The sequence below is a fragment of the Callorhinus ursinus genome, unplaced genomic scaffold (genome assembly GCF_003265705.2).
Source record: "Callorhinus ursinus isolate GAN/ISIS: 27379988/994484 unplaced genomic scaffold, GSC_fseal_2.0 scaffold26, whole genome shotgun sequence".
Classification (NCBI taxonomy): domain Eukaryota; kingdom Metazoa; phylum Chordata; class Mammalia; order Carnivora; family Otariidae; genus Callorhinus; species Callorhinus ursinus.
The window spans coordinates 8,030,878-8,044,844 of NW_027397088.1; the positions used below are offsets into that span (position 1 = coordinate 8,030,878).

General features: G+C 55.6%; 1 protein-coding gene and 1 long non-coding RNA gene across 2 annotated transcripts in view; both read right to left on the bottom strand.

The window, feature by feature from the left end:
- LOC112838381 (uncharacterized) overlaps window positions 1–2,482 on the bottom strand; it is a 7,578-nt gene extending 5,096 nt beyond the window's left edge. The window contains exon 1 of the long non-coding RNA XR_003211966.2: window positions 1,977–2,482. This is a non-coding gene — a long non-coding RNA (uncharacterized lncRNA). The remainder of the gene's footprint in view (window positions 1–1,976) is intronic.
- Window positions 2,483–10,314: 7,832 nt separating this feature from the next.
- SSR1 (signal sequence receptor subunit 1) overlaps window positions 10,315–13,967 on the bottom strand; it is a 38,344-nt gene continuing 34,691 nt past the window's right edge. Inside the window, exon 9 of the mRNA XM_073877552.1 lies at window positions 10,315–11,163. Within this exon, the coding sequence (XP_073733653.1) occupies window positions 11,139–11,163 (25 nt within the window). The 3' untranslated portion in view covers window positions 10,315–11,138. The remainder of the gene's footprint in view (window positions 11,164–13,967) is intronic.

Here is a 13,967-nt window from a genome sequence, read left to right on the forward strand (position 1 = left end):
GGGGGGGGGGGGGGGGGGGGGGGGGGGCGTCTGGCTGCTCTCCAGCTCCCTGTCCGCGTCCCCCTGGGCAGCTCCCAGCTGGGGCTTCGAAATCAAAACAATGGCTGCTCAGTGCAAAAAATTGGGGAGCACAGGACAATAGGAAGAAAAAATTAAAGCAGTCATCTCGCTGCTTAGATACTCTTTGTATTCATTGAATACTGCCGTTTTAGGGGGCCCCACTTGTTTTTCCTTCCTCGTCAGGGATGCGTTTATGCAGCTGTTTGCACACTGCGGTGTTCCTGTGGTTTTCTCCCTCGTCGTCACCCACACCCAGGGAGCTGGGGAGGAAAAACAGTCCTTGCCGTCTCAGAGCTGAGACAGGGGCTGAAATGCTCTGCCCAGGCCGGCCAGCTCGTTGGTGGCCTTGTTAGGATGCCATCACCCGCCAGAAAAACCCTAAGAGAGATCACGGCTGTCGTGGGGTGCTGTGATGGTGCGCAGTGTCCCCCGAACGGCAGGAACACAGATGTGACGTGGGTGCCATCCTCGTGTCCTCACGGTCACTCTGCGCATTTCTACCTCTTCCCTCTCTTTCACCGAAAAGCAAACGCCACCAGGACGTAGGGTCAGGGTCGGGCCCTTTGGGCCGGGCTCTGCGGGGACGCCTATTCTCTGCACCATGAGGTGTCTGCTGGGGCAGACCCTCCCGGACGGACAGACGGACAGATGGATGCTTTCTTCTCCCTCCTGCCAGGCACCTCAGTGTGGGTCCCCCCACCCGCATTACCCAACCACTAAGGAGAAATTTCTGGATTGCTTGTTAAAAATTCAATGTCCGACCTACTGGTTCAGGATCTCAGGAGGTGGGACCCGGCCATATGCATTTTTAGCAAATCCCCAGTGGATTCTGAAGCCTAGGAAAGTTTGAAAATCAGGGCTCCAGAACTCAAAGACAGTCCCAGGCTCCGGCTGCCCCTCAGGCTCACATTAAGGCAGACTGCAAATATGCGCTCTTGAAATCTAGGAAATGCGCTGGAACCTTCCTTCGAGCACCCCCGATGGGCCTCTTTTTCTAGCCTGTGTAGTTCCTCACCGGCCCGTATGGGCACAGGGACCCCAGCCCAGCCTGGGGCCATAGCCCAGTCCCCAGGAAGGGAACCGCTAAGAAGCTGTACCAGGGTTTGGCCTTGGCGCCGTGTCCTGGGAACAGGTACGTCCACCTGACTCACCTGCCTGGAAACTTGGGCCTCCCTGTCTTCTGGTACCTGCTTCTTTGTCAGCCGGGGCTGGCGGCTGAGAAGGGGGATTTGGTGCAAAATGAAAATGTAGAGCCCTGCTTCAAGAAGCGGGAAAGGACCATTTTCCTTTTCTCCCCTGCCCACCGCCTCCATGGTGTTTCCTAGTTGCTATTTAAGGCCGCACTGTCAGGCAGGGGAGAATCCATCCCCACAGGCGCCTGAGACCGCACCCACACCCCAGCACCCCAGCAGGAGGAGCACACACATCGACCTTTCCTGTATCTGCGCCCAGGCCTCCACCTGGGAAGTGGGGGAGGCAGGCAGCCGAGACCCCATTCCAGGAAGGTAGGAGGCAGAGGAAAGCAGGACCACACATGAGCCAAGCCTCCAAGCCCCCAAGCCCCTAGTGCATGCTCCATTGTCTCATCGGACTTCACTCCCAAAGCCCAGTTCACAGATAAAATCATAAAGAATTTCAAAATGGCGCCTCAGAGCACTGAACTCTGAGCACTGAGCAGTGTGACTGGGCTGGATGCGCTCCCAGGAAGCGGCCCTGGCTTCAGACCCCCAGCCCAGAGGTCACCCCTCCTAAGTTCCTAAGTACTGCCTAGTGGCCCTACTGGTAACGGGACACTGCTCCATTCTCTTGTCTTGGAGGTCCAGAACCCAGCCTGGGTGTTTCCATGGGTCCCCGCACCCTCTTGGTGTCTCAGGCCCGGCCACGGAGTTCCTGGGGCCTGCCATCCCCCCACTAACCTCAAGCCCAGGGCTTAGTTGCTCGTCCTGGTCTGCACACAGTTGTATTTGCTGCTCTCCTGAGAGTGGTATCAAGTTTCATGATCAGAACCAGTGAGGCTCCATCAAGCCAGCGCTAATGGTGGGTTGGCCTTCCCATGCTCACCACATGAGGTCCGTGCCAAGCCCTGCCCCGAGCTCTTGGTGAAAGCACAGAACTCTGAATTGTGCAGTGTGGACCCAGCTCTGGGACCCACAAGGGGCCCTTACGAGTCAACAGAACTGCCCCGCCCCTGCCTTGCCCATATCCTTCCAGAATCTTCTGGATCATTCCCACCTGCCTTTCTTTCTCGGCTCACTGGTACCAGGGCGGCAGCCCAGCCCTCCTTCACCTGAGATAAGTGCTGACTGCCAGAGTTTGGATGCTGCAGGGGAGAGGTGAGGCTGGTCTGTGAGCTGAGGGAAGGGAGAAGCGGAGGTTTCGCCCCCGAGTCAGAGAGGGGCCCTGTCAGTGTGAAAGGAATAGTGAAAGCAAAAGCCAGGGAGGGTGTGAGCAGAAGTGGATGGAGGAGGATATGGGAGTAAATACAAAAGGAAATATTTTAAAAAATAATTTTTTTATTGAAACTGAATTACACCATGCCAATTTCCCTGTTATATGCTATCTTTTTTTTAAGACTTCATTTTTTTTTTTTTAAGGAGGGCACTTGTTATGACGAACACTGGGTGTTATATGTAAACGATGAATCACTAAATTTAAAATAAGACTATTTTTCAGAGCAGTTTTAGGTTCACAGCAAAACAGGAAGGTGCAGAGATTTGCCATATATGCCCTCTGTTCCCACACTCCCAGTCTCCCCCAGCATCCACAACCAGCCAGAGCTGGAAGGTGTTTTTTTTTTTTGGTTTAAGATTTTATTTATTCATTTGTCAGAGAGAGAGAGCACGCAAGCAGGGTGAGCAGCAAGAGAGGGAGAAGCAGGCTTCCCGCCGAGCAGGGAGCCCGAAGCGGGGCTCGATCTCAGGACCCCAGGATCATGACCCGAGCCGAAGGCAGACGCTTAACACCCAGGCGCCCCCGAACTGGAAGTTGTTACAGAGGAGGAACCTACCTGACCAGTCATCATCACCCAGAGTCCATCGTTGACCCTAAAACTCGCTCCTGGGGTTGTGCATTCTGTGGGTGTGGGCGAATGTATAAGGACATATACCCACCGTGATGGTATCATCCAGGGTGGTTTCGCTGCCTGAGAAAACCTCTGTGTTCCACCTACTCAACCCTCCCTCCCCTGCATTGTCTTGTCTTTTTTTTTTTTTTTTTTTAAGTTTCTTGTTTAATGGGGGTGGGGAGGGGAGCTGGACTTCCGGAGGCATTGTGCTCAGGCATGGCCATTCCTTCGTTCACTCAGCAAGTACCTGCGAGTACGCAGGAGGGGCAGGTACTGGCAGGAGATCCCAAGGCAAGGGAGACACAGACCCTGCTCTCCAGAAGTCTAGGAGGGAAAGATGTAGGCAAGTGACCCTCGGAAAAGAACGGTGTTGTCAAACGGTGCTGGAGCGCAGGGCACTATGGGTGCTCAGAGGCAGGGGGGACACTTCTGGCTGGGGACCCAGACGTCCCACCGACTGGCACTTGGGGGGCTTTCAGCAGACAGGGTGTGGAGGTGGGTGAGGCAGCCAGGGAGGCCCGGGGACAGTGCAGGGAGCCCTGAATGCAGGCTGCGGGGCCCGCCAGAGGGGGGTGGGCTACTGGCTGACTGGTAGCCACTAGCTACTGGCTCCCTGACCCACAGCGAGGACAGTGATAAAGCACACGGGGAATGAATGCAGGAATGAGCGGGGTTTGGATAACGGACCTAGATTCTGGTCAAGGGCAGATTGGTGAAGGCCGTCGTGCATCCCAGGTGGTGTCTCTGGGCTGTGCCCTAGAAACATCCAAGCTGCAGAGCGGAGGGTTGAGCCGGGACAGGGAAGCCAGCGAGGAAATTACTGAAACAATGCAGAGATGAAACCTGGCACCACATGCGAGGGATGCTCAAGAGGGGAGGAGTCGGCATGTCAGAGGTGGCAGACAGAGGACATGGTGCCAGGAATGAAGCCAGGGAGGCCAGACGCGGAGGATCCGGCCTGGTGGGTCCTGGACCAAGTGGCCTCAGTCTAGCTTGAGGTGCCTACTTTGACAGCAAGTGACAACAATCCAGCGAGACCAGCTTACGCAAAAGTGGGACCGCGTCAGCCCCCACCGCTGAAAAGCCTAGGGGCAGGTGCCTGTACGCACGGCCAGATCCAGATTCACAAGGGCTGGAGTCCGATTCACTCACCGAAGGGCAGTCTCCTATTCTGTCCCCGGTCTGCTTTCTTCACGTTGCTTTTGTTGTCACCGAGGGTCCCCAAGGCGGCCACAACAGTGGCCCTGGCCGCAGCTCACCCTGGTATTCGACAGCTTAGCAGACCCAGCTGCTGGTCGGGCCAGCCAACCAGGATTTCGTCTCCCCGGCTGGTCTGAGCCGGACGGAGATTCGAGTCCCATTCACGAGCTGCAGCTCCGGTCCTGAATGGGATCACAAACGAAGACAGGAAGAAAGAGACGGAGAGAGACCCAGAAAGAGACACAGCACTAGGGAAGCTCAGAGAAGCAGAGGTGAGAATATCACTGCCTAAAGGATGGGAAGGAGGGTGACCATGCCCAGTCCTGGAAGGGGAGGGCTGGTAGCCAGCCTCTTCCCACCACCCTGCAGGAGGTGGGTGGAGGCTGAAGCCCCAGGGCGGGAGCTGGGGCCCAGGGGAGATGCAGGTGTGAAGACAGGGGGCTTGGGGACCGGGGAAGGAGTGAGCTAAGAGGGTCACCAGAGGGGATGGCAGGGGCCTGGGGAGACTTAAGGATAAAGGAAAAGAGTCTGTGTTTGGGGCAGTGGGGGGTTAGTGTCACCGATAAGGCAAGAAAGTGGCTAGTGGTTGACCAAGGCCCAGGAGGACGGACAAGGGGAAGGGATTCAAAGCGCAGTCAGGCTGGATGACCTAGTTCTAAAGAACAGATGGGGACCCAGGGAGAGAGGAAAATGCAGACCACTGGCCCCACCAGGGAGAGGAGGAAGTTGAGAAATTCTGGTTAGAAGGCCTCCGTGTTTCCAGGAAGCCAGAGAGTGTTTACAAAGGGCAAAGTGGAAGGCAGGGGTGGCATGGGAATGGGGGCGCGGGCAGGGGGTTGCAGAGCAGCCTTGGGGAGACCAGGTGACAGGGCCCGGGAGGAGGGCCGATCCCCGGGGACTCTGGTGAGCACAGAGCACGCTGCTTCACCTTTCAACACAGAATGTGGCTCAGTCCGAGACAAGCCTCGCGGCCGTCTACCCATCCTCGAGCGTCCAGGAACAGGGGCGCTCAGTGCAGTGGCCCAGGCTGCTGGGTCTCCCCGTCTCCCTGGGCGGGGAGACCTTCCCGAGGCAGCTGGCTTTCTCATGCTGACTCTGCCTTCAAATACCCCGGGGCTGGCCCTGTTCTGGCTTGCGTCCCTGGCCCTGACCGATCCAGGGTCCGGCGCCGAACCTGCCAGGCCAGCACTCAGATCCGCTCGCCTGGGAATTCAAGAGGTGGCAGGGAGAGACCCCGATTCCCCAGGCCCTTGAGAGCGACACCGGCCTTTTCCTGCCCAGGCCCCACCCGTCACTCGGGCCCAGCGCGTGGCTCTGGAGGGCCCTCCGGAGGGGACCCTCCGACCAAGCGAAGTGGGTACACACGCAGCGAATCTTCCTCCAGCGGCTTCCCTGCCCCCCACGCCTCCGATGGCCCCAGGAGCTGCGAGAGTGACACCCCAACCCACCGGGTCTCCTGCGCCACCGCGCCCTTAGATGGCCAAGCTCCCTGACGACTTCCAATGGAGTTCCGCTCCTCAGGCTCGCCCCCTCCTGGAGGCCCTCCCAGACTACTCAGCCTTTCTGGGAAGATCACTGGCTGGGTTCTGATCGTATAATGGAATATATTTGTCCTTTTTTTTTTTTTTTTTAACCCCCTTTTTTTTTTTTTTTTTTTTTCCTCTGCCTCCTCAGCCAGGCAGAAAGAAGAGGACAGGAACAAGTATTCTTTTTTTGTGTCCTTTCCAAAATTCAGGCCAGCGCCCTGCACATGTGAGCTAGTCCATGGCTGTACTTTCAGAGATGGAAGCCAAGCCCTGATTCGCCGTCTTGAGGGGCTGTGTGGTCTGGGCAGTGGAAGGGGGTACAGAAGGTTTGGCCTCATCTCTCACGCAGGCCCATGCCAGGACCGGGGTTTTTCCCCCCGGCGGGGTAGACACGCAAGTGTTCAGTTAAGGACTTCCCGCTCATCTCATGGACTGCGCATCTCGTAGCTTTGACCTTGCCTCGTGCTTTTGTTGGAAGGCAGTTGTTCTCTGCCTTGGCTACTCATTCGAATTCCCTGGGGACTGTTTAGACTCTGGGTGACGGGGCACCCACCCCAGGCGGGTTGAATCAGTCCCTGGGGGTGGGGCTAAACACTGGGAATCTTACTTTTTTAAGATTTTTTTATTTATTTGAGAGTGAGTGAGAGAGGGAGAGGGAGAAGCAGGCTCCCCACTGAGCACAGAGCCAGACAGGACCCTGAGATCATGACCTGAGCCAAAGACAGGCGCTCAATGGACTGAGCCACCCAGGGGCCCCAACACTGGGAATCTTAAAGGCTCCCTGGAACTTTCTGATGTGCAGAAGGCTGGGACCCACTCATCTCCGGGTATCCTGCAGTGAGATACAGTGCAAAGCTTATGGGATTTGGAACCAAACAGCCCTGGTACCTGCATTTGATTGGGATCCTCTGGACCTTGATGTCTTACCTCAAAAATGGGTATAACATGCCTGTGTCTCAGAATGTAAGGTGCATACAGAGCTTCAAATAAGTACAAGCCCCCTAAAATGATACTCCTCAGGCCTCTTTGAGTACTTAAGGCCTTCAAGGAGATAGACCCCACAGTCTCCCATATCCAGGGTTATGTGGGGACAACAAAGCTCCTTCAAGGGGTTCCCAGTGCGGACAATGGGAGCCATAGGTATTTCAAAGAGCTGGGGGAGCGGTGGTGGGAGGATTTAATTTTACTTCTGATTATAGAGAAAAGGACTCATGGTTCCTTTAAACTGACCTAAATGCCTCTTTCTACATGTTATATAAAATCTTCCATTATCTATTCATTTTAGGGTTTTCCATGTTCTCAAAGGGAGCAGGGACCCTGTGTCGGGGAGTGGGATTGCAGTTGGGGGTGCAGTCCCTCTGTCGGCAGCTCCTGCTGGTCGCAGACTCTGCCAGACTTCCCGTCACCTCTTTGGGAGGCGGTGTGAGCCCTTCTCCTTCCCACGCCCGAACTGTCCGTGGGAGGCACAGGTTCCTGAGGCCCAGGGGGTGTGCGTGGAACATTTGCCGATGGGAGTCATGGGTCTCTGGTGTCCTGAGTGTTGTTGGACAAGATCCTCCACATTCTGACACCACAGTGGTGGTGACCGCCAGGAAATTCTGGGCCCGGAATTCAGTTTTTAATGATACTAGAGAGAGGCTCACCAGGAAGCTACTTCGAATTCTTAAAATGGAAGGGGCTTCACATGTTTTCAGGAGTCTGGAGGCTGCAGATATGACCTATTTATCTGAAGATAAAATAAACTGGATCGTGAGGTAACGAAGGGCAGCTTAAGCTCGAGAGATGGAGCTTCTTACATTATTCAAAGCTCTTAATCACATATATATTCAAGATTATGGTAAAGGAAATACTGCCTGTTATGAGCTGAATTGCATCCCCCCTCAGATTCGTATGTTCATTCGTACCCCCTAGTACCTCAGACTGTGACGGGGCCTTGGAAGAGGTCGCTGAAGTAAAATGAGGCCCTGAGGGTGGGTCCTAATCCAATCTGATTGGTGTCCTTATCAGAAGAGGAAATTTGGACACACGGACGTGAAGGAGAGGGTGTACAGAAGGAAGGCCATGGGAGGACCCAGGGAGAAGGCGGTCACCCGCAAGACAAGGAGAGAAGCCTCAGGAGAAACCAGCCCTGATGGCACTTGATCTTGGACGTCCAGCCTCCAGAGCTGTGAGCAAAGAAACTCCAGCCTGTGGTGTTTGTTTTGGCCGCCCTAGGAGGCCAATACACTGCCCTAGATCACTTTTCTGCGTGTGCCTGACACCACCGACAAGCGGGTCGAGACAGGGTTTGAGGAGGGGGGAGGAAATGGCGCGGAGGGGCTCCTGCCTGCAAAGCACGCAGCAGAGGGTCAGGTACGCGCTAAGTTCTCAAGAAGTATGAGGGCTCCTACCAGCATTCCTGCGAGAATAGTTACCTTGATGGTCACCACAGGAGACCACAAAGGCCACATTCCCAAGATTGGGCCCCATGGGTGAGCACAGAGCACATGGCCCTCTGTTTGCCAAGCTCGGTCTGCCTTTGTCACACTGTCTTTCCCTCACCTCTCATTAAACCTATCTTTTTAGAATTCAGAGAATGAAGAAAGTGTTCTCCTTTTCTGTGTTTGTTTGGAAAAGCCAGAGATTCCCCTGGCCTAGGACTAGATGCCTGTGACTTGAGTTCTCTTTGGGGTGGGTGGGAACATTGGTTCATTTAAATGAGGTTTTCCGGGCGCCTGAGGGGCGCCGTCGGTTGAGTGTCTGACTCTTGGTTTCGGCTCAGGTCGTGATCTCGGGGTCCTGGGATGAAGCCCACATCAGGCTCTGCAGGAGCGGAGAGTCTGCTTGAGATTCTCTCTCTCCTTCTGCTCCTCCCCGGCCTTCCCCCCACCCCCACCCCCCCCACCCCCGCTCACACGATGCACGCGTGATGCACTCTCTCTCAAATAAATAAGTAAATCTTTTAAATAAAGTTTTCAACTCTGGGTGCCTCACGGTGGGATGGAGGCTGACAGCCTACGTGCCCATTTAAATGGCAGGAGCCCTGTGGGGGAAAGTGAGGTCGTAAGGAGAAGCTCATCACCCGAGCTGTGGCCTTCAATAAGGCATTTGGCATCTCTAATAGGAAGCGGTTTGACACGGTTGCTCCCGACAGCCCTTCCAAGGGGCCCCTGGGGATTTTACCTGGGACCTTGGGGAAACTTGAACCGCTTCTGGTCGTAGGAATCTAGGTATCCCATGGGTCCCTGGAAATGCTTCCAGGTGGCCTCAGAGCCGCAGGCCTCCGCGGGGCCAGCTTGGGTGACGGCATGACCCTGAGCGCCAGACCCCAGGATGCCCCACTGGGACCGTTGGGCTGCTCAGGCTCACCCCACCATCAGTGAGGCCGGGGTGTCTGTCACATGCCCAAGCAAGTTTCTGTCACAGGGGAACTGAGGATGGGAGTACAGATAAGAAGGCGCATCTGAAAGGGCGCCTGAGTGGCGCAGTCTATTGAGTGTCTGACTCTTGATGTCGACTCAGGTCATGAGATCGAGCCCCGCGTCGGGCTCCATGCTTAGTTGGGGAGTCTGCTTGGGATTCCTTCTCTCTCTCCCTCTGCCCCTCCTGCTCGTGTTTTCTCTCTCTCTCTAAAAAAGAAGAAGACGCATCTGATCAAATGTGAATGCTCCAAATCTCGTGACTGTCTTGACTCCTCAGAGCCTCAGAAGGGCCCGTGGGTTTCCTTCAGCCTGGCTGAGTTCTCGGAACTGTGTCAGAGGGGTCTCTCCTCAGACTGGCTGTCCAGCAGCACCCCCATCTCCCATCTGGGAACATATGCCAAACAAGGCAAATACCCAGGCCCCACCCCAGACCTGCCGGCCCAGGATCTCAGGCTGGGGTTAGCCATCTATGTGTTAACGGGCCCTCCGGGGGGTTCTGACCTGCTCCAAGTGTGACAATTAGCCACTTGACACCGGAACTGATCACTTAGCAGAGGCTCAGCCCCCACCCCCTGACGGCGAGTCTCAAACTTTGAATTCACTTGTAGCGCTGGGTTCAGAATGCAGATTCCTGGGCCAGCTCCCTGGGATTCTGCGTTAGGCGTGGGGGATGTTCTGGGCGATTGCGAGGCATTTTCTCTGTGCGACTGTCTATGCACGTGAATGTCTGTGTCCTCTCTCCGCTGGACAGCTTTCATCGGCTTCTTTGCCATCTCTCTTCTGTTCCTTAAACACCAACTGCTTGGCTCCCTGGTCTGTAACGTCCTTCTTGCCTTCATCCTCTTCTCTCCAAAGTCCGCACTCTGTCCTTGAAAGCTCAGCTCAAAGAGCGTCTCCTCCTGGAGCCTCCCGTTCCCTCCCTGCCCCTTCTCAGCCCCAGCCCCGGAGGTGTTCCTGCGGCGAGTCCGCAGGATTACCGCGATAGGCCCGCTGGCGTGGACGGGACCGTAGGACGAGTCTGCGATTCCCCCAGGGCCTGGCACTCAGCAAGAGAGTCATACTTGTTTGTAGGCCTTTCAATTCAATTTATTTCAGTCCAATTCAACTCAATGCAATTCAACTTAATTCGTGCCAGCATCATGGAAGAGCCCGGCGGAGCCGCTTAGGAGCGCCAGCCCGCGGGAAGCAGGCCTCAGGGCTGGTGGAGGGACCCCACTCACTGATCAGGCTTGGGGACTTGCGTGCCCGGGGAGCGCTGCTCAGCGCTTCCTGCTCCCGAGGCCCTGCCACGTGCTAGGTTGCCCAGCCCCCTGCAAGGGCCCTCCTGGCCCAGCTCCTCTTTGACCATTTCCCTAAGATGAAACTGGAAGCTGCTAAGGTATGTGTCGCAACCATCCTGTCCCAGGAGCTGGTGAGTGCCCTTCACCCAGAGCTGCCGGTCTCCTGAGCTTGGTCACCGTCTATGTAATGGGGAAACAGCAAGCTGAGCTGAAGCCATCTACGGCTTCTTGGGTCCTACAGTTTGCCTGGTCCTCGCTGGCGGGTAACCCCGCCCCCATCCCACCTGCTGACAGGGGAGGCCCGATTTACCAGGATCTCTCCACCCAGAAACATCGCCCAAGAGCTGTTAGTCAGAAGCCACAAAGCCCTGGCCCCACAGCCGTTCCCGGCGGTGACTTTTCAGCGGGAGCCGGGGGGGGGAAGATCCAGCTGAGCAGGGTTGGTGCGGTCCTAGGCGTCACAGAGAGCAAAACGGTGCAGAAAGGATGGCCAGTCTCCAGGACCCCCACGTCCGGGGGGTTTCCTGCAGCAGCCTGGGCGGAGCGTGCAGCCCTGGCCCCTGGACACGGGGACAGGGCAGAGGCTGCAGGAGAGGTTGATGAAGCATCAGTGCGTCTCCCTCCTCCTGCGTCTGAAACAACAAAGGGAGAGAGTGACCTCCTGAGAGGCTTCAGGACAGCCCTGGGATCACATCCTTCCCCGCGGTGCAGCGAGGGGCCAGAGGTGACAGGGCTGTGTGCCTGCCTCCCCACCCCACCCCCACCCACGATGCTTCCTGCTTGTTGGGGCCAAATATTTCACCTGATCAGAGACCCAGAAACTCTCCCCCCTGCCCAGCCTTCCCCCAGGAAGAAACAAATGGGAACATCTAAACATGGGGTTCAGAGTTTCTTAAATTGATCCATCCTGGGAGTCCTCCAGAGGAAGGATAAACACTGTGCCTCTTGACTGGGATTTAGTGAGACTTCCATGCTTTCGGGGAGAACCCAGCGTACGCGGAAATAAAACACTTAGCCATGCTCCACGAGTAACGCAGAAAAAGCCACGAGGCCCGACGCGGAGAGAGCTGGGGGGTTTTTGCTTTGTAAGTGAACCGGCTCCCGGATCCTTTCACTCATCCTTTCATTCACTCAGCAGTACGTGGAGAACCTGCGCTGCGCCAGGCCTGGACCCGGAGCAAGAGGTGGTCCTTGCTCTCCCGGAGCTCGCGGGGTCGGGGGGGAGGGGGGCGGACAGGCATGCCACTACCAGGATTCAGTCAAATCGCCCTGAACGGCCTTAAGGGAACAGCGACCCCAGACCTAACTGTGGGTGCCTGGAATGGGGAGTAGGGAAGGCTAAGGAAGCTTCCTTCGAAGAGGTGACCTGAAAGCCGAAGTTGGAAAACTAAGACCCCACCTTTCCCAAGTCATCAGTACCAACAAGGGCAGTTAACGGGACAAGCCAGCAGCAGCAGGTGCCTCCTGACTCACTGCACTGAGAGGGTTCCATGTCACTTCTGGGCCGTTCCTGCCAAAAAGGCAGAATCTGAATCTGTTCACAAGGAGATAGCACACGAGCTCTAGCTGGGGGACACTCTGCAAGGCCCATACTCCTTAAGAACACTTTAAAAGTCCGGAAAGACTGAGGGAAGGGGTTTCAGGTTAAAAGAAATTAAGGAGACGTGACAACTAAACATAACTCGTGATCTACGAGCATCCCTGAGACAATTCGTGAAGCCGACCATTGCTTGTGGATTAGAAAACCTCGCATCGGGGTTACATTTCCTGACTTGGATAACTGTCATTTGGTTGTGTAAGAGCGTGTGTTTGTAGTTAGGACATAAACACCGGTGTGTTCGGGGCAAAGGGGCATGTCTGCAATTCACTCTCAAACAGGTCAGCAAAAGTGTACGTGTGTGTGTGTGTGTATGTGTGTGTGTGTGTGTATCTATGTGGCAGAACGTTAACGAGTAATGATCAGGGTGAGGGTTAAGGCTATAGGGAATTTGTACTATTTTGCAACTTTCCTGTAAGTTTGAAATGCTATCAAAATGAAAGGCTACCCCCAAGCTGGGTGCTCAGCCAGCAGGAAGGAGCCGGGTGTCAGCATCCTCCATCTGTGGAGAGGGCCAGGGGGTGGCAAGGGTGTGGTTGCGCAGGAAACAGGCAGTTCAGCTGGGGGGGGGGGGTCCAAGTTCAAGGTCAGGACTAGTGAGAGATCAGGTTCGAAGGTCAGGTGTAGGCGTACAGTAGAGGATTGGGTCTTGGTCCTGCCGGCTGTGGGGAACTGTGGCAAGGTTTGAAGCAGGGGAGGGCTTGAAGGGACTAAGCCTGGCAGGACATTGGGTCAGGGCTGTCCCAGCACTGCAGGCAATGGCCAGTACCCTCCCACCCCGCCGCCGCCATGTGGGGCAGCTGTGCTTGTCAAGTGCAGGAACTGAGCTGAGAGGAGAGTGGTAAGAGGTGGGGGGAGGGTACCTGTAAAAAGGGAGTTTCCTGTGGCAGTGACTGCACCGAGACAGGAAACACTGAAGGAGAAAGTGGTTTAGGGAGGACATGACCAGTTACCATGTTGAGTTTGAGGTGCCTTTGGGACACTGATGTCTGGCCAGTGGGTCTGACGGCCCCAGGAGAGGTGAGGGTGCTGGGGCATCGCACTGCCCGGGTCCAAATCCTGGGTGGCCTTACTATCTCAAAAGCTGGGTGACAGTGGGCAATTTGCTTTCTTGATCTCTGCCTCCATTTCTTTGGCTGAAACACGATGGGATTAGAACCTTTCTCATAGGGCAGGGGGCCCTGGCAACAACATGAGTGAACACAAGTAAAATGCCTAGAAGAGTCCCTGGATCACAGGAAGTGCTCAAAGGGTCAGGTTCTGCCGCCTTCAGCTGCCCTCTGGGGCATCCAGCAAGAGGGCAGGAACGATAGGAAGGGACAAGTGAAGCAGCCCCATCTCTGTACAAGCAGAAGGAGAGCACTCAGGGCCTGGCAAAGCATCGCTGTCTGTGGTACAGTAAATGCCATCCTGCCATTCAGCAAGTCAGGGGCTCCCAGAGGCAACAGGGCAGATGGGCTCATTACTTTGCACCAGGCAACGCCTTCGTGGCACCCCGGGCTCTTCTGGGGCATGCCGCAGTATGCGGGAGCACTGGGTATGCTCATTATCAAAATACAGATTCCTGGGCCCCAGCCCAGAGCAAGAGTCAGAAGTGCTGGGCACGACGCCCTGAACGCTGCACTTGAAGCGCGCCTCGCCCCTGCAATCTTCTGGGCAATTTGCATTTGTGAATGCCGCCCGAGGGCAAATAACTGTTGAAGTGATGCATTTTGGAGGGAGAGAACAAAGGGCAATTCTTCCCATCCTTAATGACAATTATTTTGGACCCTTACATTATTCAATAAAGCATGTAAGATTTTAAGTAGCTAGGTGTTTCCCATCATAATAAAGACAGTG